Genomic DNA, 25,458 nt, shown 5'->3' with positions numbered 1-25,458 from the left:
AATTTTTATCTTGGTAAAGAGATCTCTAGTTGTAGTACTACTACTACTAATGGACCTAGAGGATATTAACTGAATAGACCTTGAGGTATCTATACTTATATATAGTTAAATGTATCACATTAGCTTCAGGTTTTATGCTTAACTTAGAATATTCTTTTTTAACACTGCGCCAGAGGATAGATTTCCTGGGTTTCTTGTAAAATTCTGGACTCAGACTTTTAAAGATTCCAGAACAAAAGGAAGAGGAATTCTTTAACATCAAACATCTTTCTGAAAACCACAAAGATCCTACCACAGAAACTCACAAGCCTCCATTAGGGTCGTTATCAGTAGCCTGTGTGTACTGCTTTTTAAAGTTTGTTATAGATAACAAAATTACAAATTAATTGTGGCTCTGTCTAGGTTTTTCCCAGTTTGATGCTTGGAAAAATAACAGTGTAAGCAAAGCTTTTTGTTTTTTTATTTCACTCACATCTACAGACATGGAGACAAATGCACCTAAAACAGCTTAATTAACTACAACTGATGATAAAATATTGACAGGATCTTGGGGTCCTATCCTAACTGTAGTAGTGATCACATTCATGTTTCAAAGGTGGTGTTAGAAGATCCAGAACTCCCAGCTTTCTGTTTATAAATAGTGAAATCACTTTATTTTACCATTTTTTCTTGTGACATACTAATGAAAAATAAACCTTTTCCCCCCAGTAAAATCTAATCTGACCATTGCCAATATACCACTAAAGAGAAGAAATGAATCCAATATTTCCTTTTATCTCAGGAGCTATCTGCATATTTGCTAAAAGCATTCTTGACTACTTCAGCTATTCCAACTAGTTATTTTCTATTAGCCAGTTAACACTCTCCATAAGAGGTTTGAATAGCTGAATTCAGAACATTTCTTACAGTTCACTGAAATCTGATCTTCCTTTTCTCATTTAGGTGATATGCCCATTATTTTAAAGCTACAAACTAAATCCAAACATAGTCAAACAAACCTAACATTGGCCACTTGAACTCCTGGTGTTAAGGTTCAATCTGACTCAAAATTGTCAAGTGTAACTCTTCTTAAATGGCTGCTTTTAGCATACATTAGTGGAGTTCAAAATCACATCTGAAAGGAAAGATCCAGCTTTTGAGTTTGATCTTAAAGAGGCCATGCTAGAAGCCAGCTCCTTATATCCCTTTGATAAAGAATTCAGTAACAGATAGCTGAGGCTCCACAGACACCCCAGCAAACTGGATCTAAACTCCATATCAAGGGCCTTGAATTCTGCAGCACTCTCGTGTGACAGACTGGCAATTCTGAGTCACATTCATTTAAAGTAAAATGAAACAAAAAAAGAAATCTTTAAATATGATGAGGAATAACAAATAACACAGTCAATACAGTTGGCTTTGTGTTGTTTATCTTCATATTTATTTTACAGTATCTCCTCACCTTCAGTTTTTAACAGCCACAGATCTTTGCACAGATAACATTTAACTGCATCACAGAAGTTGTCTGAAGGCTTTGGCAGCTGCGTGGGAGACAATTGGGGCTTTTGGCACTTGGGGAGGTGTTGGAGACAGTTTGGGATATGCATCTTATCTTGATGTTTCTGCCAAAATTATCAGAAATGAAATAGTCGATATTGAATTGGCTTCTTAAGTTTTAATAGGTAAATACTCATTGAGATGACTGGAACAGTTCACACACTTCTGAGCTATTGTTTCAGGCAGTCTACAGACTCATGTGTGGCTATGGCCACACTAAAATATCCGAGCAGCAGCGCTTCAGTGTAGACACTCACTACAGTGACGGGAAGGGTTCTCCCACCGCTGTAGTTAATCTACCTCCCGGAGAGGCACTAGCTAGGTCGGCAGAAAAATTCTTCTGTTGACCTAGCATTGCCTTCACCAGGAATTAGGTCGTCTTAACTACACAGCTCAGGGGGTGTGGATTTTTCACACCCCCACGACATAGCTGGATCGATCTAACTTGTTAGTGTAGACCTGGCCTGTGATTATACTGTAGAGATATACCTATTCTGACAAAAACGTGCCAGCATAGCCCAGTAGTGCAGACACCTCTTACACCAAAAGAAAGGGGTTTTTCTATGTGTGTAAGAATATCATCTCTACAAACGATGTTAACTGTGTTGATGGAAGCACTCTTCTGTTGACATAATGCATCTACTCTGGGTGTTCTGGCAGCATAGTTAGGTCGGTTGGAGTGTGGTTTTTTCACACCCCGATGGATGTACCTAAGCTGATATAACTTTCAAGTGTATACCAAGTCTCAACATTTCCAAAATTCAGCCTTAATTCAAATTCAGTTAATTATGTTCATTTCAAAATTATCAGCCTCTTAAACAATTATGTTAACCTGCTTACTGAATAACATCTTAATTCAATTAAAAACATTAAATGAAACCTCAGTAGTTGAACATTTAGCATGCATCATAAGGAAAGAATTTAAGAGTTTCACTATAATATAATGTCTTGTTTTTCCCTCACTTTCGTTTCAAGCAGATTAATACTGTAGAGAACATTTACAAATCCTTAACACTGACAATGTAGTTAATCCTTTCAAATCTAACTAGTAATGTTTAGGGTATAATTTTTACACTTAATGTTTCTGATAAATACCGCCAACAACTGTTTCCTGAGCTGTAATATAGCTACCCTTTACTTTCCTTAACATGCATCTCTAGAGTTCTTGCATTGAAATCATTAATGGGAAAATTTTCAAACGTGCTTCTTGACCTAAATCTGCTTTTCCATTAAAGTCAACGGGAGATTTACCATTACTAAATGGAAGGTAGGCCAGTGCTGAGAGCTTTCAAAAATCCAAGCCATAAATTCCAGATAAAATAGTGCCACAGTTGATAACAGGCAGACAACAGCTCATATTTATTCTAAACTCACAATTGCATGTATTTATCAATGGAGACTGTTGGTTAGTCCCATCATATATGCAAGTGTTGCTCTACCAGTCTTGTCCTCAGGAGCAACATTTGCTGTGATGCTCTCCTCTGGGAACCCAGCACTGTAAGACACTGTGTTCCCTCTCTGCCTTAGCAAGAGATAACTTTGCTGAAGCTTAGACTGTGAGCCAGCTACCTGCCATCCAAGTCTTTCTGTTTCACCAGCAAACGCCTCGAGACTCTCTGCCAGTCTTAATCTCACCTTGCAGGTAACAATCAGTGAACTCCAGTTCCCAAGTACCTGAGAGACGTCTCTCTGTAGTGTCCCGTCCTCTCACTGGTCACTGACAGAAATTAGTAAATCCGCTGTCTCCAAAGGCACCGAATACAGACCAGCCTGTTAGCTGAGGACACACTCTTTACCTCAATACACAGCACTGAGATAGTTTATAGTAAAACTAAGAGTAAATTCATTAATAAGAGAACACAGATTTAAGGGATACGAAGCAAGAAAGCAAGCGATAGTAAAGGATTACAAAAATAACACACTTTCTATTGCCTAAAACTTAATTCTAGCAACTTATGTCTTTGCCTAAAACAGTTTCTCACTTACATCAAGCCACCAGCATCTCCAGCCATCCAGGCAAGAGGTCCAATGTTCACAGAATCGGAAGGTACTGTCCCATTTGTCTCCAAAGTGATGGATAACTGTTGTGTTCGCTCCTCTTCTTTTTGTAATTCAGCAAACTGTTGCAATGTATTCTTCTGAAATGTATCCCCAGAAGAAGTTTTCTCCCCTGCTGTTTGGGGTTCAGATCCCCGATTGATGGTCACAAATGCTCTTTTAGCTTCCTCCAAGCACCTGTTATCCAGAACTTTGGATTTTTGGACTCATTTGGGGTTTTTTTTTCTCTAAAAACAAAAACTAATACTATCTAGTTCAAAATTTCAACCCATTGGGAGTCACCCTCTTGTTTAACATGCCTCCAGCAAAGTTCCCATTCAAATTCATTTGAAAAATACCAAGGGAGAATTGTGGTTCTTTATCAAGGATCAATCAATTTGCTTTAAAAACTTTTGTGATAATCCTGAGTAGGGTTTGTTGAACTGGTTTGACTGAAATAGCACACGGTATATTTATAAAACTGCAGTGAAACCAAAGTTACTTTACTGAGGCTCTAAAACATTTGAGGAAGTTTTCCTCCCACCTGTGTCCCACTTTTCCCCAGGATATAGTACATTTTGCTACATTTCAGCCAGCTCCCAAATTGGATTTGTGGAAGAGAACAGGGCTAACAATTTTTAAGAGGAAGCAAAGCCCCCCAAAGAGCTAGTATACGGGTGTTAACATATTGGCTACCCTTAGAGAAGCAGAGATAGGAACTAAGGATATTGGCCAACTGCTAAAAAGGCAGAAAATGGAAGAGGTTGCCTTCAGACTTGATTTGGGAAGAGACAGGCTTTCAGGGACTCACTCATTAAAATACAGGAGAGTTGGGCCTTGTTGGGGAGAGAGCTCCTTTGTGGATTATTCAGATACAACTCAGGTAGGTATATGAACTTCCTGGTGTTTATGTGAACTGCACCATCTGAATTCTGAACCACTGAAGTGTCACCCATTTGACGAGGGTGCCTAGTTGTAACTGCCACTACAGCTGTATGAATATTTGACTTGTCAGCAATTTTGTGGGAAGAAGAAAATCCTAACACCTTCCACAGGTGAAAATTCAATAATTTTCATCTAAGGAAAATATTTATTTTCACTAGAATACGTTAATTTCACTGAAAAAAATAACAAATATGAGCACAGATCAAATAATAATTCCCAATTCGTGGCCTGAATTTTACCAGCAAGGCCAGGAACAGTCAGACCCACTGTGAAGAAGAAGGTACTCACACAGGTATCTTGGGAGGATGGTTTAGGAAACAGTGTAATTAAGCAGGAAAAATTAAGGTCAACCATCTAATATTTTCACAGAGTTGGAATTTTTTTTGCAGTTTTTTTTTGGGGGGGATGGGAGGGGAAAGCTTTCAAAATAGTTGTTATGTATGTCTCTCTCTTAAGGGAGGAGAATGAGTGGACAATGGAGACAAGGATCATGTAGTTCCCATGGTTCCCATTTCTAAGGGACATAAAAGGGCAAAGTATAAATGGCACAGGGAGACCCTAAAGGGCGTAAGAGAGAAAAGGAAACAACTCGGCCTGCTTTCACCCAAGCCCTCTAAATACAAGCTTCAACCTTGTCTTCAGAAACCAAAGGGCTCCAAAGGCCAGTGTCTTGTTCTGCGGATTTCACTACCAGCAAATACAGAAATGGCCCTTGTAGCCACTTACACAATGAAACAATCATTGCAGCCTTTACTATCTTCCTGCCCTAGGCAACCACCTGTTTTGCCTAACATATATATATAGCAGACTTGGCCCTGGCAGTGGATTGGGCTGTCTCAGTGTCACAGAAACAAGGAGCGGAGATGGCACAGCTGCAGAATCCCCCTCGGGCTATGGCTGATACAATTTTAAAGGAGTGTTTGCAGCAGTGACAACTACAAGCAGACTATTTTTCCCCCACACAAGCTATTAGAAAATGGTGCGTCCAAGTCTGGTCCTGAGCCCCAAAGTAGTTTTCTCTGTATCAAGATTAAAGGAAAAATAGGCAGCTGGGGTTAAGAAGTCTAAAATCAATGCCATTACCAAGAAAAATAGCAGCAGCAGAATCCTGCAACTATGCCTATTACTGTGTAGAAATACATAGTGATATTATCATGGTTGTATTTGGATCTAGCCTCAGAATTCAGGATGATAAAAATATGGATTTATATCTGAATTTCCTGCTTATTAAATATATATATACAGTTACTGGGTATGCACCTGTTTTTTCTTTCTGTTGACTTAATTAGGGTTTGGATCAGGTCTTTATCAGGTACTGCACGTTTCATGAAGATCAGTGTTTACCAAGTGGATTTTATCCATCCATCCACTTGTTCATACAGTATCCACCACCATAGTATCACAGAATCTTTTAGGAAGTGCCATAGTATTTTCTAGTGTTTATCCCACTGACAGCAACAGGACACGCTGAGACTGACACTGCTAAAAGATTGGCACTTTTTTCAGCATAGGTGACATTTACTCCTTCACAAGCCAATTTAATCGGGAGGGGGGCAGTAACCCAGGACTGGAGGGCAGATGGAATTTAATTCCATCCCCTGTCACCTGTAATATGTTAGTGGGTTGCAGTCCAGTCTCTCTTTATCATCTCTGAATGTCGACTCAGGATTTTAAGGCCAGTGGATTCATGGAATTAAGGACCACACAGGATATTACCAATCTGCCTGAGCTGTGCCATGCCCCCATGAATGATGCCTAGAACACAGAATAAGTTCCTATAGAGCATTTTATACATCTAATGTTCAGTTGACTAGAAGGAATATCATCAGTTAGGGAACTTAAATCTGAAGACAGAATTTGAGAAATTGCAGTGCCAAATCAGTAGATAGTAGAATTAGATAAACCCCACACCAGAAAACAACCAAGTTCTAAAGGAACTTGCCCACACTTTAAAAATGTCTTCACTAGCAGACATCTTGGATGAAACATCCCTTTATACCCAACAGTTCTTTTCTTTGGGTTATGCTGTTCTGCATAGTAAGTGGTTTGATACACATTAATGAATTAGTTCTTTATAATTTTGACTAACTCATTAGAGAAAGAAAATGAGCTGTCTTGTTTTTCTGAGCAATATTCATTTAACCTGTCATATTTTAATCTTTCTTTTTCCTTCCATGCTTAGTATTGAATATAAAACTAGTCTGCTACTTTCCATAATTAACAATGAATTACTAGAAATGTTCACTTTAGTTCAGCAAGAAATCAATTTGCTCATTTAGTTCATTTCTTAAGAAGATCTTTTCTTTGTAACAGCAATAGCCATTTCTAGCATCAGTTAGGATTACATTCAAAGGTTGATATATTCAAAATAATTAATTAGAAAGATTCCTGCCTCCCTTTCCACTTGCCTGGACTGGGAATTTTTTCACACCCCTATTCCAAATTTCATTTTAATTCTTAACACATTAATAGTAACTCACCACACCAAGTAAATGTTTTGTTTTAAGCCTTTACTTGGTTGTATCATTTGAGAGACAGCCCTTTCTTAGCACACACAACCTCTGTTCTTATCAGTGAGAGACACACATTACATTCAGTATTTGTTCAAGGGAAAAGGGCTTTCTTTTCTTCCTACTGGGAAAACTCTATCACCAGATTTAGAAGCATAGTATTTAATCTTAAAGCTACTATGGTGTATTTTTAACTGGTCATGTTTTTATGATGTTATTTCCTTGATAGGATTCCTTTAGTTTATACAGAACGTTTCATAGACCAATCACACTTTGGATTTCTGTTCTTGTATTTCCAAGATCAAGCTCCTCAGACATCATATTTACAATCAAAACATTACTAGTAAATTGAAAGGGGCAAGTTGCCAATACTCAGGAGATTTATAAACATCTCTTTTTGTCTAGAGCTTTAAAACGCTCTGAACTTTTTTTTCTTTTTTTTTTTTTTTTTTTTAACTATACTTACTGTCAGCCGTCCTCTGCTACCAAATTAAACAAATTTTTAACATGTTGATTGTGGTCTCACTTAATTATATTAGGCAGCGTTTACTCTGGGACCCAGCTACTGAATGAAGAATCAGTCTGAATAGTTACAATATGTTTCTAAGTAAAGCATGCAAAGATATCCAAGTCTTGCATAACCTTTTTTTTTCTCTCAAGCTGATTTCCAGTTACAGATTTGGGGTTGTGTGATCCTGACTGAGGAATAAACAAGGCACCAGGACTAAGGAATCCTGACTTGCTGTGCCCTTGACTCATTGTGTGACTTGGGCAAGTCGCGACGTCTTTGTGTCTCCATTTTACCATCGGCAACTTCTCTAACTATTCCACAGTTAATATGTGTAAAAAAAATATTTTGAAGCCGAGGAGCAGAATATAAATGCTCATGTATTATTATCATCATCATCTCCTTGTTTATTTTATTTGTAAATGTGAAACATTTTAATATCTTTTAAAAAGTGTTAAATATTGAATTCTGCCACTTGTGATATATATTCCTAAAGAACCAGATCCAAAACCTCTTGAAGTTAGTAAAGACTTCAATGGGCTTTAGCTCATACTCTAAATGCGGTAGGATTTTCTTTACATCGACATTAAAAAAGCTCCAGTTTCACTGTAAATCATCAGAGTACATTATCTATATCCCAGTTCAGCAAAGTAAATTAAGCATATCCACAACTTTAAGGACATGCTTTCGGTCCATTAACTTGGGTATTAATACAAGTCACGCAGCCTTTATTATAAAAATTAGGTATGTATTATTCTCTATCTTCCCACTATCTCAGTTTAACAAATCCCACACAAGTGAAATCTCCCCTTACTTGTTTTATTATGTTCAAATTACTAGTTCAGGAAAAATGTTTAGTTACTATATTTAAAAAAATACACAGTGAAATTGTGATTTTAATATACTTTATTTAAAAAGTACAGTTTTAAATTGGTTTCAATGGGACAAAGCAGAAAGTAATGGACACCTGTGTATAGCTCTTAAAGTCCTTTTTTGATGAATTGTCACTATCATATGGCAAATTCACATTTGCATGACTTGCAAAGTAAAAAGATAAACCTTTTTCAACATATGTTTAAGAGTTTATCTCATCAACAGTTTAAAATCATGAAATGCTGATGTTTTGACTATATTTCAGGTCTTCTGTGTTGCACCATTTCTCAGTTCACAGTTTATCCATGTATTTAGCATGCCAAGTGAACGTATCAGTCAACGTCACCTTGAGAAAATTGCCAAAAGCAGTGGAAGAAGAACAAGAGTAGGTTTAGCACTAAGGCCTAGAACACCACCACATTCTCTTGCATTCTCCTAAAGAAAAAAACAAAGAAGAATTAAGACAAAAGCATTAAGATTCATGGTGATGCTTGGATTTTATCAAAGCACATATGCAGTAAATGGCAGATACAACAGAACAAAATATGTGTAATCAAAGCACAGAAAAAATAAGAACTATCAGGAAGCTATTCCTGGCTCTGCCACTGTCTTGGTGGGTGACCTTGGGCAAGTCACTTTCCCTCTGCGCCTCAGCAGAATGGATATTCAAGCTCATAAAATACATAAGTTACTTATAATTATATGTAGAATTGTGTAGAGCATTACATCTCAAAAGCATTGTGTAGGAGTCCCAGCTAAACCAATCAACAAATCTTGCAGTCAGTTTTGGACCCTGAATAAGACCTCAGAAGTTCCTAGCTGTCAATTCTGTGCTCAGGTCATGTCTCTGCCTCTTACAGCTTGTGCTGTGACAGACAAAATCAGCACTTCATTGAGAAATGGAGTACAAACCCACTAGACAAAGTCTTCTTTGCTTGCAATCATTTAGCAACTTTCCCTTACTACTATGTTCAGAATGTCCAAAATATTTAGTTGCTTTTCATACTAGAAGACAATTTTCTAAATATCTACTCTAGAAAAAATATTTACCATAGAGGAAATAAAGCAGTATAAATACTTACTTCAGGATGAAATCCATGGCAAGATTCCGGACGTCTTCTAATCTTCTGAGATTTTAAACGTTCACATTTAAGGGATTCATTATGTTCACAGTAGTTAAGGAGAAATCTTATGAACATTGCATTTAAATATTCAAAGTTTGTTTAAAGGGATTTGAAATGAAGTCCAGCCAGCCAGCCCTTCCTCCTCCCTCTCCTCCAAAATCCAACCAATTAACAAAAGACATGGGACATAATTCTATTGCCGTTCTTCCCAACGTTGTGTAGTTTAGACCATGTCATCTGCACTTAACATGACCAAACAGTCCTTTGAAAGATCTATCTCTCAGCAATAAAAATACACTGCAGATTCCCTTTATTGAATTCCTATTTATGAGAAGAAACAAATCCCAAACTCCAGTGTGGCAAAAGAACAAGATGTGTTTAGATTACAAATTAAGTTGTCAATTTACTTTGTTACAGAATCTATTTTTTATATTTTCAGAAGTGATAGCTTTCAGTGTAGCAATCCTGCCCTAAATACAAAGTTTAGGAAAAGATTATTTTTTAAACATGGATACCTCCTTTATTGTAATGTAATAAATAATCTTTGGCAATATGGGTACAATTTTCAAAAGCACCAAAGATTTAGGAGGCTACATACCATTTTCAGAAGTGACTTATGCACTTAGGGCCAGATTTACAAAGATGCTTATGTGCCTAAATATGCATGTATGTGCCTTACAAAAGGGCTTTCAATGGGATTTAGGCTCTTAAATGCCTAAGTCACTTCAGAAAATGAGACTAAGGAGCAGATTCTCAGCTGTCTTGACTTCAATAAGGTCATGATAATTTACAACACTTGTTAGGCTCCTGAATCATACAGGAAAAATTTTTCGAAAGCATGTATCTGGTGAACAATTTTTCAATATTTGCACTTTAAGTCTCCCTCTGAAAATCTTCAAAATAAAGGATATACCTTATTTCTATGGGTTCCATGGTAATTGGCAAGAAAGAGTCACAGTTGCATTCATTATCTACTACCACCATGAAGAGATTGCTGCTTGGGATTTGCTGGATGACAAAGGACCTGTAAATTTAAGAGTCAGTAATTAATAGTAACATTTTCTATTGAACATGACCACATTTCTTAGCAATAGGTTTTTGTTAATATGTCAACAATAATAATAAATAATAATAAACCAGACACAGCACGTGCAAAATATGACTGACAGTGAAAGTCATTCATGTACAGTGAGGCCTGGGAAAAACTTTCCTCGCCTCATAAACTCTAATGCCCTTTGGGGTATATATGCCTGAGGCGAATAGCTGCATAGAAGGTCCCCTACATCGGGGGCTCTGCCCCAGTACTGAATAGATTGGTACAAAATTGATCAGTAGGTATGGCCTGAGAGCACAGCTATTGGATTTGTGCACATGCCCATCACCTTCCCCCAGGGTCACAGGAGTCAAGTGTATTTTAATATAATTTGTGGATTTATTTTATGCTCTTGAATTTTTGCTTCAAACTGAATCACAGGTTATATATTTACTATTAGAATACTTACTATTAGGATAAGTATGTAATAACTGCCCAGGATCCTGCATAATTACCGTGCTGATCAAGGTCTGCCAATATCCTTCAGCTATGTCTCAATATACATTCAAAGTCGGGGACTGCATGGTCATCAAATTATGGGTGGTTTTATTCACCGCTGATCTTGCATTAAACAGCATTAACTAAGGAACAGGATCCCAGTTACCAGACATCTTGCCCTGCTGAGAGTCGTCATATTGCCAAGCCAATGGAACCAAGATTATGCCTCAAATATTTATGAGTCAGGAGGTGTATTTTGCAACCAACTAGAAAACGTACTGTATATATCTACATCTCAGCACCTCGGTTAAATTACAACAACAAGATGTACATGAAATTCAGATGTAAGAACAAAACATATATTGCTAGTAAATATAAAAAGCACTACACCCAAGGGAGTGCAGTGAATGCTCCTTCTCAGCATGAGTCAACTCCTATTGAAGCCAAAAGGCGTCTAATAATTTCAATGGGAGTTGGAATGGACTCTTCATGCACCGACTCAGGGGAAGGGAGATGTGGAGGAGCCGGAGCCTGAGATTTACAGGATGGTACAAATTGCACACTGCAAGATAATCTGAGGCAAAAGAGGTGAGGCTGCATCGTAAAGATCCTACTCCAGGCTATGTCTAGTGGGCACAATTCACCTCCTATTCTGAAATTCAGGACACAAGACAAGACCCCTATAGTTTGGACCTTGTTTTATTTTTTTAAAATTTTATTTTACCCATGTCAGTATTTATATATAAGGTCAATATAACAACATCTTGGGACACGTAACATCTTTGAAAGTTGGCACATCCAAAAATGAGGTTTTTCGGTATGCTGAACTGGTGAGCACGCATGAAGGTAATGAGGGCTTGCACATGAGTAGATGTGGACAGAAGCATATTTTCACTCAGACGTCTCTATTTAAAATACATATTGTCTTACTAAAAAAACTCCCTGCTTTTCCAAAAATTACAGAATATGAAATACAGGGGGGGGGGGGAATCTTTGAAGCTAGCTTGAGAAAAGAATAATTGGAAAACCTGCTATAAAAAAATTGCCAACAGAAAGATTAAACACTTCTCAATATTTTTAAAACTCACTGAACCTCCATTAAAGTTACACTTAGAGAGATCTGCAATATGTTAGCTTTATGTTTATACATGAAATATACATTTATGGTATAATATACAGGGCTGAACTTTATAAATGCACCTAAACAGCTGGAGCATGTAGCAAGGCTGACATCACTGTAATGGAGCATCTGTGGCTTTGTGTGTGGAAGAAAGGGGGCCAATAAAAGGAAAGAAGGAAAATTCTTTCACAGAAAATAACAGCAAAATTTTATATGCATGAATATCTCAGAAAGTTATAAATAAATCAGATCCCAAAGGAGGGAAAATGCAATTTCAGTTTATCCACTCGAGGAACTGAAACAACCCAGTCCTATGCTTTCTGGAAACTATATTCATATTTATTGTATCTGTAAAATCAGCTCAGGAAAAAAATCTGAGAGCAGATACTCAAAAGTGCTGATACCATTACTGTTCATTTGAATTACTCTACGAGGCCACCCCCTTAACATTGAACTTCGTTTGTGGATTGCCCCCATTTTGAAGCCCTCCCAGGGACACTTAGACCTGTTAGAAAACATGCATCTTACATCCAGGGCATTTGGGGCTTTTGGACATATTTGCCATTTATTTTTTCCTCCTCTGTGGTGTTATAATGATTGTACAGTAGAGACTAGTGTGTCTCTTAAAAAATTCCTAAATTTTTCCTTTAACTTCACCTAGTGGAAAGAAAGCAGGAAGTGCTTTAAGGCAAAAGTGAATCTACAGCTGGCAGCCATGATGCTGAGTAGACTTCTACATGAGTTGCTTCTCCACAAAGTCAGAAGCTGTAAAGACTGTTAGGAATGAAACACCCTTAAGATTAGAGCTGGTTGGAAATTTTTTTTGATGTTAATATTTTTGACAGGAAAACGCCAATTTGTTGAAACCGAAATATTTCACAGGAACACGCCAGCTTTGTCTAAACTTTTGTTAAGAAAGGTTTCTTGGGTCCAGGATGGAATTTTCTGGTCAAAACCAACGTGCCATCTCAGAACAGCCAATAGTCCAGTGGTTAGGGAATCCACCTGGGAGGCCCAGATTCACGTCCCTGGTCTGAATCAGACAGATTAGGGATTTGAACCTCCGTCTCCCATCCCTAACCACCAGCCAGGCTATTGGCTATTCTGGAATGTGTGTATATGTGTCTCTCTCTCTCCTGCCCCAATCCCAAAGGGGTGGGGATGGGAAATGTTGACAAGTCTTGACTTGTCCCGATATAGAACAGGAAATTTTTTGAAATCTCAAAACATTTTGTGGATGAGAAACACATTTCCGCCTTAGCTCTACTTAACAATACTGTTGGACTTGGTAATTCGGTGTATTCATGTACACATGTGAACTGCAGGAAACTGTATGCAATGTATTTACAAGGAACCCACTATTAAGTTGATCTGAAAACATTTCTGGGCTTGCTATAGTTGATACACATCTGTCTGTCACACTGCTCCCATTGACAAGATATTGATCTGGTTCTCTTCTCAGTCCAGAACCATCTCAACAGCGAATGGCGTGATAATTCCATAGTATAAATAGGATGCATGTTTATCTATCGCAGATGTTTTTAAGATACTTGGTACCTAACTCTGAAGATGTATCTGTCCTCCAAAGGGGGTAAACCCATGCAAAGTTTAAATTTATTTGCCTGTTGCTGCACCTCACAGCCCAACTAGTCTGTCCCACAGCCACTGGTGAGTGACAAGCACCTTGCAAGATGGCACAGCTGGACTATTTGCACCAGTCTAAGAGTGCATTCAATTAAGCTTTGCTACTTCATAAGGCTCTGATTCAGGAAAACCCTGGAGCGCATCCTTAAGTCCATTCCTGTTGAGAACAGTATTTAAGCACATGTGAACTGAACTTTAAATGTCCGCTTAAGTCCTATTTACTTCAATGTCCTGACTATGAATGCTTTTTTCAAATAGGGCATATTTGAATTCAAGCCTCCTACAATAAAAACAGCTAATGCTTACACTCCTGAAGCTACTAAGGTATTTTTTTCATTGAAGAAACTCCAATACACGTTGTCTATCACATGCAGTAAATTCATCTAATATAGACTCATAGAAAATAAAGATGGAAGTTTTGAATTTAGTGGGATAAACTTTACTTTACTCACTTGCTTTTTTTGTGTGTGATTCAAACAAAAGTTTTCTCCCTTACAATTCTCAAACCTAATCATGAAGTGAAGTTGCAATGCTGAATGTGTGTCTTCACCAGTCATAAACAAAGGATTAGGCTGTGATCATCATATCCAGGTGAGGAACGTGGGTTGAGTAAAGCTGAGTGAGTAATATGGGAGTAATACTCATGTTTGACCGATTTAGCCTGCTTTTCTACTTGTGGAACATTCACAAGCAGATCACATTTTATTTCAGTTGATGTTATTCAAAGCAACTTCATGGATTTTGGGTGACTTTTTAACCTCACAGGATTGCAAGCAAATTTTCTGCAGGTATTCACTATTCAAACTGCATTGGTTAGCAAGTCACATGGTATCATTTCCACCCACAAATTGGGTAAGCATTCAAGCATCCCCAGCATTAATACTTACATCTAAGTTTAAAATTCAGTTTCCATGGTTATATGCACACGCATACAGCCTTGAAAAACCACGGATTGTGGATAGGATGTGGATCTCAAAGGTGGGGAAGCAGCTATCTACAGTTCATAGCCTTTGAGGCTGCTTCCCCGCCTTCAAGATCCGGGAGTGGGAGTCCGCTGCTGATCAGCTGTTTGGTGGGGGGCCCCGAGGCTGGCCACTGATTGGTGACTGAACAGTTGATGAGCTGTGGGTGTGGTGTGAATGTGCCTAGATCTAAACTAGGGAGTGCAGATTGCAGGTTGGATAGAAGTTGATCTTGCAGATGGGACACGGATGCACATTTTTGTATCTGTGCAGGGCTCTACACATGCAACTTTGAAATTCACTTTGAATGAATGTTCATGCCAGTGACTCTCAGTAGCTTGACCAGAGAACACAAAAGGTGCATAATCACAAACAGAGTCAAGTCATTTAAAAACTGAAATAGTCAACCAAAATATTTTGCAGTGTGTGCCAAGCTCTAGTTGTGAGGGAGAAAAAACTCCAACACAAATATCTTCAATTGGCTGCAGGGGAAAATAAAGGGAGTTGCTGACAAAGTAGCAAAAATGGAGTCAGCTTTCAAATGGGCTCCTCAGTGAGTCTCCAAAGTCTAGATTTCAATGAGTATATCTGAGTCACCTGCTGGGTTAGACTGTTATTTGTGTCACCAGTAATATGGGAGCCAAATATCAGTGATGGACTGAAGATTTTATTGATTTTTTTTTTTACTGGTTTAACAATCAAAAGGATTATCTATGTTTAAATATTTATGGAGAATGTTTCAAGGTTAAAGAGTAAAGGCTTTTTTTAAGTTACATAATGTAACTTTTGGTTTGAGACTTTTGCTTTACAACAGTATCATCGTCGTCGTCGTCATTATCAATTGCCATCCATGATAAGCAAATATTGGTTTTGATAATGATAGCACACAGAGAGCCTTGCATACTTCTCCATACAGAAAACATCACAAACTCCCATGGTCCTTGTTATACTGAAGCCACACTGAGTCAACAAGAACCTTATTAATCATTCTATCCATCTTTCATCTACTGTGGAACTGGTTTGGTTTATTTACAGTGTAGATCCAGAGGCTCAATACAGCCTTGTACAGGAAGTGTATCTTCACTCTGCTTTTATAAGGAAAGGTGGGGAAAGAAGACATTAAGCACTTGAAAAGGAAGTGGGGGTGGGAGGGCAAAAGAAAATAAAATCTAAACTACTTTCTTGCTGTAGCCAAAGAGGAAATAAGGCTTAAAGGCAGAACTGCATGAAATTCACTATTTTGATTTAGAGTCAAGCACCAATTTTTTCACATTCCACACCCTTTAAGTTTTCCTTTTTAAGCTATTTTGGAGGGAGGAAAAAAAGCAAAAGCTTTCTTTATTTAAAAAAACGGGCCCACATTTTGCTTGGAAACAGGTCAATTTTGCTCAAAAATGCATATATTTTGGTAAAAGTTTCCATGAAAACGAGCCCATTTTCAAGAGTGGAATGAGACTGAACAAAATCTATTTCAAGCAATTTTGCATCTTTAATGATATTTTAAATTGCTGCTTTAAGGGGCATCTTAATAAGACGTACTTTTAATAATTTAGTAATTTTACTTTATTCTTTGATGTTTCAATATGGTGTGTGTGTGTGGTGGGCAGAGAGAGCTGGGGAACTCCAGCTAACCCCGTTATGAACCATGTCTTTCTAACCTCTTGGGACAGCATAAAACTTAGTAAGCATCATAAGCAAGACTACCTGTGTTATGCAGCTGTGGCAGACATCTGAACTACAACATTGATTCTATTAGCAGTTGAATTTCAAGACTTTCAAGTGATATTCCAAACTTTAAATCTGAATTTCTTACATTCACTCATACATAGTTTTAGTCAAGTTGTTTACCATGACTAAACGTCTATATACAATTTTAATCTATGGACATAATTTCAAAACTGAAGTTTGCAAACTGTAGAGATGGTAGATACTTGGAATCACAGCGCCATAAATGTTGCAGGAGGGTTTACAAAATATAAAATAAGGCTCATGTCCTGTCCCAAAGAGCTTAATATGGACAAAAGTTTGTCTCTGTTACATCCATGGACATTCCATTCTGGAAAACGGGTGTAACAATGGCAGAAAGCAGAATTTGGTTCTTTTCCTTTTGTGGCTAGTTTAGCTATGAGGCTGCTATATTTTGCAAAGTAAAGATTAAAGGCCAGTTCCTTGAGAATGGCAAAAATGTAGTGTGCACCAGTCAAGGGTCACCTGATTCTGCTGCTGCTCCTCATGACTTACCTTGTGGTCACTTACTGAAGTCACAAGGGGCCGAAACATAGCCTATGATCATGTGGGAATGTGGGAATAGGGTCAGGGTCAGAGTAGACCACATGGGCCCAGGATTCACAGGAATCCCTGGTCCCAAATCCAATGGATTCCCGATCGACTGCATATAAATACTTTCCCTCTTCATTCCTTTCTTGTGGCTTACAGCCATGTTGCCATTAGCTGGTGGACAGTACCAGTGCTGTATGACCCCTCTCCTCCAACAAAGTCCGTAAATCATATAGAAGTAGTAAAACACCACCAAACAGCTTTTAAAAAAATCCCTGTATTTTACATGGCTCTCTTAGGAGAAGGACCATACAATACAGAGCAGCTGTCCTGCTGCTCCCAGACCCCCTCTCCCTCCTGCCTTTACGTGTGTGTATGGAGACTAGAAAGTGTTTAAGCTGAATGATGAATATGGGTCTTTGAGGACACTCATGGAACAGGACAATATTTGGAGAACATGTGTGAATTTAAAGACACATTTATCCCTCCTCCAGTCATCTTCTGGAGTAAAAGATACTTTTCTGTGTCTTTCAGGGGGCACTTAAGTGTATTATTAGCTTTGGAATCAATTAGACTAATTTTAATAAAATTCTCTATACCTATTGCCCATAAATAAGGTGAATTTCCTTGTTGTGCAACACAGAAAAATTGCTGTTTAATGCATTGCTTTTCAAATCACACAGCTTTTAGGGGCATTTTACAAGCAACTGTTACCCTCTAGAACTTTTTAAAAGTGGGTTTCATTATGTTATTCTGTGCTAACGACAAGAGCTGCCATACAGTAGAGTATGTAGTAGTAACAAACACATTGGTTATATGGGGTTTGAATTCCATACATATTTTAAACGTCTATACAGATTTGTTTATAATCTCGGTTATGGACATTAACAGTTTGATTTAAGAAAAAATTAATTTCCAGATGTCTGGTCTTTGTTTTGCCTACATCTATGATCAATGCAGGAACTGTTTGACACCAGTGCTCAGTGCTACAATGCTGAGAGAGGGACCTATGCTGAGATCCAAGTTGTGACTATGGGAATGTTGTGCTGGTGTATGCCTCCCAACACATATGATGCATCCACATAAGTCACCCTTCTCCTAGCAGCCGGTACTGATACCACCGTTCCCAAGTTCTGCTGGACGGGTTAGCTGTGGTATCCATGGGAACAGTATAATGTGTAAAGTTGAGTACATTGATCCATACTGAAAAAAAATTAAGGCCCAAACATTCAAACTTGTTTACCTGATATTAGCAACTTAAACGCATATTGGGCATCTAAAAAAATGGCCTGAACTTCAGAGGTGCTGACCACCAGTAGCTCTCATTGGCTTCAGTGGGAACTCTGATTCTTCAGCACCTCTGAAAATCAGGCTATTTTTTCCAGGTACTTAAATATGGACTTACATTGGTAATGTCAAGCACCCAGGGTCTAAGATTTTTAGTCATTACTTTGAGATTTTATTTCATATCTGTCAGATTTCCATCTTTCCTATTTTTGTTTCAAGTAAAAAAAAAAAAAAAAAAACCCAACAAATACAAAAAAACCACACACATACATCAGGGTACAGTAAATGGAAAATGTTGTACAGTCTACACTCAAAGAGCTGTTACTCACAACATAACTGGCAGTTGTATATATCCAACCTTAATGGTCTGGAACAAACTTTACCATTCAACTGAACTGCAGATATCCGTCGTTCTGGTTTCCAGCTCGCATCATGTGTTTGCCAGGCTGCCGGCTATCTTTCCAACCCACATTTCTCTCACTTATCCATTTTTAAATGAATGAAATGTCTCTATTGCAATAATAAATTAGGTTGTTTGGGATTTTTAAATAAAATATGAAATAGAGAATGGAATATTTTTAATACCGTATGTAAAATACAACACAGATGCCCACAAGAACATTCTGACGCGCTTGAACTTTTAAACTAGACGAAAAAACCCTGTAGTTCTTTGACAGAAAAAGACACTTCTTAGGCCCGATCCTGCAGAGTGAACCTGACAGGTGAATCCCTGTTGCAATGAAGAGCCCCAGTGGCTACAGCAGGGATCTGCATGGGTATAAGCATGCACCCATTCAGTGCTGAGTGAAGGATTGGGCCCCCAAATGAATAGGACAGATATCTGCACTATCACTGAGAAATGTCACCCGCTTCAACAGGTGAGGGAATCTGAAGGGGCCCAAAGAGAATAGCTCCAGCACTGAAGGAGGGAGACACTTGCTGAGGGACGACAGGTGGCTTCTCCGCCCCACGGAGTCTTTGTCACCTATTAGCCAGTTATGGGGAGAGGTGCTGATTGGCCAGCATCTCCCAGCTCCAGCTATTTAACCTGGATCAGGGGCCATGTGAAGCCTCTTTTGGCTCTGGTCCAGCTGAGAATATCTAGACAGGGCCATAATAGACAAATATAGAAAGACCTGCCTGCAGGAGAGATTGGGTGTTACTTTTGAATTGCAGGAGGTGGGATAATTCCTTCTAACCTCTTCTGTGCCGCAGGACATCTTCTTTGTAATGAGGAAAATAACCACAGAAGGTAATTGAGGAATTTTATAGACAAATGATAAAGTACAATTGAGTGACCTTGTTTTTGCTGATGATGTCTTCTGCTCAGTTCAACGCATTGCTTAATGGAAGAAAAGACCCAGCTTTTGGCAGACACAGCAAAACAAGTTGGTTTGTTCATCAACCACGGGAAGACGAAATATATGGCTATCAATATTTCAAAAGCAACTATCAGAGTTGACGGAGAAACACTAAAAGAAATAAGTTCTACTTATCTGGGGAGCAAGATGTGCTTTGATAGTGATACCATGCCAGATGCCAAGCAATGAATATCAAAAGCAGCAAACAACTTTCATAAATTTGAAAAGATTTGGAAAAATAGCATGACTGGCACCGACACAAAAATACAGTATTTTTAACAATAGCATCAGATCTGTCCACTATGGAGAACAGTCATGCAAATCCACAACAATTGATAAGAAGTTAAATTCATTCCAAAGTAATGCCTGAAGAAAGATTTTCAGAGTCCACTGGAAAGAGTTTATTACAATATCAGAAATTCTAAGTGGAGCATACAAGCTTAAAGCAACAAATACGGAAAAGACATATTTATGGCACAATTTAAGGATGCCACCAACATGACTTCCACATCAAGTGATAACACAGACACCAGCTGGAAAGAGAAAAAGAGGGTGACAAGCTAAAGCTATCAGCAGGACATTCAGAAGCCTGAACAGACCAAAATTGCTAGATGACCTATGCAACTGAGGGTGCTGTAGAAAGAAAAGAAAAGAAAAGATCATATGTCCGAGATTGTCAAAAATATTGTAAATCATACTATATCCAAATAAACCTATCGTTTCCTTTAGTTTACAAAACGATTTGCCCAGCACAGCTGTCAAATTTAAGGATGAGCTTGATTTCCTTAGTTAATGGCTACTAAATGTGTATAAAACTCACATCCTTTATTATGCAGAAATGATGAAAATGCTGATGCATAGGTCACTTTTGCACTAAATCAATCTGACTGCACTAATGCATTGCAATGATTTGTTATTAAGTGAAATAAATCTCTTCATAACTCTTAAGGATTGTTCATAACAATGGCTGACTTTAAAAGTTCACTGGAACACTTCCTGGTTTTAATCAATTTTCTTAATCCAAACAACCTTTGATATATATTACTGATTAACTGAAAATATTATGACATTCATGCAACATTTGAAAAGGCCTGTCATTTAGAAATCATCCTCACAGAATGTAAGTTATCACCATCATTCAATTAATATTTATTGCTGCTTGCTGAAATTGTGAAATTACCTTAATGTTTTAAGTAGTGGTATATTTGCATTCTACTAAGAACAATGGGGTTGATCATGCATCCAGGATCAGAGAGTGGATGGGACACTCCTCATGAAGATCACACTCCTCCCATGAGCAAAACATAATCACCGAGGTCCAAAGCAACCTTGCTTCCATGAGCAGGGAGGTAAGAGATTTATGGAGACTACCCAGGAAGAGATCACAAAGAAGCCAATGGCAATGCCAATGGACTTTGCTGCCAGAAAGCAGGGAGAACAAAGCCAGCATAAAGCCACAGGGATTTTCAGAATGTATGGAGGGGTCAAGTGGCCAGATCTGTAAGGGATAAACTCTTCCCAGCTAGTGGAACAGTTGGACACAAACATCTGCAAGGAGAACCCTATGGCGATTTTCTCATCCTTTGCTTATTTCTGCAGGTTCTCCCATTCTATGCTGTCGTACTAAATGTGTACTAAATGGAAAGAGACTCAAAAAACAGTCTGAATCATGTAAATCCTTACTAATGTGAGACTTACTCTCACAAAGTTATTCTCAGAAGGATCTGTCCCTAAATATTTCATTGGATGGGGTAGGGTTGGGGGAGAAGCTTTTCCCCCATGCAACAAGATGTGAAGCTTGTTCATAAACTGAGGATCCTCTATGCCTCTAGTGTCTCAGCACCCATCTCCCTCTTCCTTAGGAACATGGCTGTATACATCTAACCCATTTAAACTCCTAACCATGTACCCTTTGACTTATGTGGAATGTGTCAGTACAGATTATTCATGCAAGTAAGTGAATATGTAATCAGTACTTCACATACAACAGATAAACTTGCTTTAGCATTGAAGAGAGAGACACTTGGGCTTTGTTACTGCAAAGTTATTTAGCAATGTGCTTAGTTTTTAAGCATGTATGGAACCTACAACTAGACGTTTCTTTATATGTGAAGAGCCAGTCCACATGTTCTGAAGTACATAATTAAAAGGTGTTTGTTCAATTATTATTATTGCTGAGGTATTTTCATTAAAATGTCTTTCACATCTCTGTACTGTAGTATGAGGCCAGATATAGGACACCTTCTATGCTGCAAGTTGGTAACCCTGACAACGCACAAGAGGTGTTTAGACACATGCTAATAAGAAAAATTTCCCAGTCACAAAAAGAAATAGTGCATTAAGAAAGGAATTTCCTTCTTAAGTTCACAAAACGCCCTTTGAAATAGATTGTCATGGTCAGACATTTTATTTAGACATTAAGTATACAGTGTTTCAAGCCGTTTCTCTCTGACCCACAGGGCTCATTTAATTCACTCGTTTTCCAAGCTAAGCAAATGGAAGGAGACTCAGTTAACAAACATAGATTTGTATGGCTTTGACAACTCAATGGGGCAATCTCAGATATATTATCTGAACAAGTGACAAAAAGATGTCTTGGCAGGACTCAGATGCCTCTTGGCAGGCTCTGACTAAAGATACAAATGTGAACTCAGAAAAGAATACAAAAATATAATGAAAATCAAAAACTATCTTTAAGGTAATGTGTTGTGGATTAGCAGCTGCTATGATACAGAATCCAATGGACAAATAAAAAAGTTCCAGAATGTTTTATGTTGGAATCTTTCATCTGTAAAAAATACAATTTGGAAACTGTCCAAGGGATTGTTAGTCTAATAACTGGCAGGTAGAGACCTGTCTGGTAGTTTATATATGTGTTGCCTTCTTATTTCACATTACAATTTTCTTTTCAGAACATGGCAACTTAGTTCATTTCCGGCACCTACACAGTAACTTTAAATTCCACCTGCATAACAAACATTATCATCTCTGTTGCTTTTGGAATGAAGAAGTAATTATCTCACTGTACAATTAGAGAAAGCTTGGATAATACTCAGTAGAGGACTGTGCACTAAATACAAGGCCTTTTAATAAACAATCTTTGCAGTTTAGATTGGATAATTTGATCCTTTTTATAAGGAGAGAATCAGAAACTTTCTCTCCATAGAATCAGCTAGAAGTTTCATTTTTGGCTGCCTTAATAATGATCTTTGAAATATTAGATTTTTATTGGTAAATGTCAGTCAACATCGATTTCACTGCACACACACAAACCGACAAAAACATTTCCATCGAAATAATCAAAATGTATAGATAGGCTAAGAAGAAAAATAGAGCTTGAGAACTTATTAGAGTTTGATTTAAGGATATTTACTTTGTATATTTTCATATGTGATGTTTACAATTTGTGTTTTCATGGTTATAAAGCTTTAACTTTTTGAATTGCAAAATCTACAATAATTAAACATTTACTGCCTGACCCCTCCATACTATACCCCTTTGTAATTTCCCACAACTATAAAAATTTAAATGGATACAAATTTTAAAAATCTTTAAAAATAAATATTGACAGTATGTATCAAAGTTGTTAAAAAAAAATCAAATTCTGCCAAGTCTGCTTAAGAACTTTCCTATTATCCTGCAGTTGTTGTACCTGTAAAACACCCTTTGACATATATGAGTGTTCTGCATGAGCAATGCCTACAATATCAGGAAGATTTGTTTTTGGAAATCATTGTGCCTGAGTCTAGCATGCTTATCTCTTCTTTAGAGTCTGAAACTACAGATCTTTCCTTCTGGAGAGAGTTTTTGGACAGTGGGCCTTTATTAGTGGCTCATTGGATAAAATCCTGTGATTCACTGATATACAGAGAAGAAAGTAGTCATTATATTTTCACCATTAGCCATTTCTAAAAATATCACTGAGCTACAGCTTTCATCCTGTATCTGTTGTTTGTAAAATAAACATTTAATGAAATTACAAAAAAAAAAGGAAAAAAAAAAAAGCAACCAATCAACCCTCCGTCTCCCGCCAACCACTACAAAGTATAATGTAACCTTAAGAGTCATTAGTTCCAGCTGAAAAACAGATTGCTATTTGGATTAGAAAATACATTTTTCATCCTATTACTCAGTATCAGTATTGCTCTAATTTATATATTATTGCTTCAGTTTGCAAAAGTTAAAAAATAAACAAACAAAAGAATTATATATAAACTCATCAGCAATCCACTGAACCCCCTTTTTAAAGGACAAGTCGGGTTCTCATTCACACTGAGACCACTTTACACTCCTCTGACTGCCAAGTCAGTGTCAAGGAGTCTAATGCAAATGAAATCTGACCCCTTGATCTCCACAATGAACTCCTATTGAAGTCTGCAAAACACTGAGCTCATCCTGCAAGTCAATGCTCATTCAACTCAAGGAGAGCTAAAGGTGATTAGGCGCCCCCTCCTCCTGCCCCCCCCCCCCTTTTTTTGTAATCATTTCCACCACTGGCAGTGAGAAATGCGGGTATGGCACATCTGTTGCTCAGCTTGAACACAGGTCAAAACCATTCATTTGTCTGTTAGATATTACCCACAGACTAGAGTATACTTGGCATGGCTGCTGAAAAAGCAACAATGTAGAACATACAATGTAACATCAAGTATAAGGAATAGCTGCTTTTCCCCATGGTCCTTTAAGATGGATGCAGTAAAATGAAAAAAAAACCGAATCTACTTCTGAAAGGGTGATTGTAAATTACTGCCCAACCCACTCCTGGAATCCCTGGGGAGATCCTGATATATGAATGAATCGCTTCAAAAGAGAAGAAATTGGGCCTTTGTGTTTTGCTTGTTTTATGTGGCAGGCTGATTTGTTTAGAAGTAAACTAACTCCATCTGAAAAGGCAAATTATTATTTATTCCATGGAAAATTGAACTGCATATTTATTTACACATTTGAAGCAAGATTAAGTACAGCAGTCTGGCAAGCCTCTGCCAAGCAACAAATGCAGAAGTGTTTTAGCAAATTATGTTAGGTCTCAAAATTAAGTGGTTTTAAAACACCATTTCATTTTTAATGCCTACAAATTGTACTACTCATGCTGAGTCAATCTGAATCTAAACTGTGTTATTTACCTGATCACTGCTGAATAAGCACATTCCATGGACAAATCTTAAATTTGCTATTAAAAAGCTGTGCAAAGAGCTCAGTGTGATCCCCAAATTAACTAGAATTCTAATGACATCTACCTATTTCTACTTGTAAAAGGCAGCAAAAATCACAATCCTTAAAAAAAAGACTAGATACCAGTCTTACGCTCCCTGGTGATTTGCAAACCAAGGTGATTTGCAAACTTGGATAGCAGTGAATTTCTTCCTTCATGGCATGGAACATATTGGTGTGCACCAAGGCCTAGGCAGAGTTTAGCTTATTCACATTTTAGATAGGCCATGTATACAATACAGTTCAATGCAGTAACTCCTATTAATATTAATAGTAATTGTGCATGCAGTATATGGTGTAAAAAAAGAGATCCCTAAGTTACATCTTCCATAATCAAAAAACAAACTTAATTCAAGAACACATCCCTATTCAAGAAAATATTTGCGCTTAAGTCCTACTGAAGTCAAATACAAGCTTACTTGCTTTCCTGAATTGGGATGGGTACAGGCACATTTACCTAGTTCCCTGGTGAAAAATAGCTTTTTTTTCTATTTATATTTCTCTTTATTTTGTACCCTAAGACTATGCACAA

At 37.7% G+C, this 25,458-nt stretch overlaps 1 protein-coding gene across 1 annotated transcript in view; it reads right to left on the bottom strand.

The window, feature by feature from the left end:
• Positions 1-8,424: 8,424 nt before the first annotated feature.
• CACNA2D3 (calcium voltage-gated channel auxiliary subunit alpha2delta 3) overlaps positions 8,425-25,458 on the bottom strand; it is a 665,237-nt gene continuing 648,203 nt past the window's right edge. The window contains exons 35-37 of the mRNA XM_067544184.1: positions 10,445-10,557; positions 9,492-9,574; positions 8,425-8,844 (exon numbers count right to left, since the gene is read on the bottom strand). Coding sequence (XP_067400285.1) covers positions 8,752-8,844; positions 9,492-9,574; positions 10,445-10,557 — 289 coding nt within the window. The 3' untranslated portion in view covers positions 8,425-8,751. The remainder of the gene's footprint in view (positions 8,845-9,491; positions 9,575-10,444; positions 10,558-25,458) is intronic.

The sequence above is a fragment of the Emydura macquarii genome, unplaced genomic scaffold (assembly GCF_026122565.2).
Source record: "Emydura macquarii macquarii isolate MOO-44397 ecotype Brisbane River unplaced genomic scaffold, CSIRO-AGI_Emac_v2 contig_968, whole genome shotgun sequence".
Taxonomy (NCBI): Eukaryota; Metazoa; Chordata; order Testudines; family Chelidae; genus Emydura; species Emydura macquarii.
This window is presented reverse-complemented; position numbering and strand designations above follow the sequence as displayed.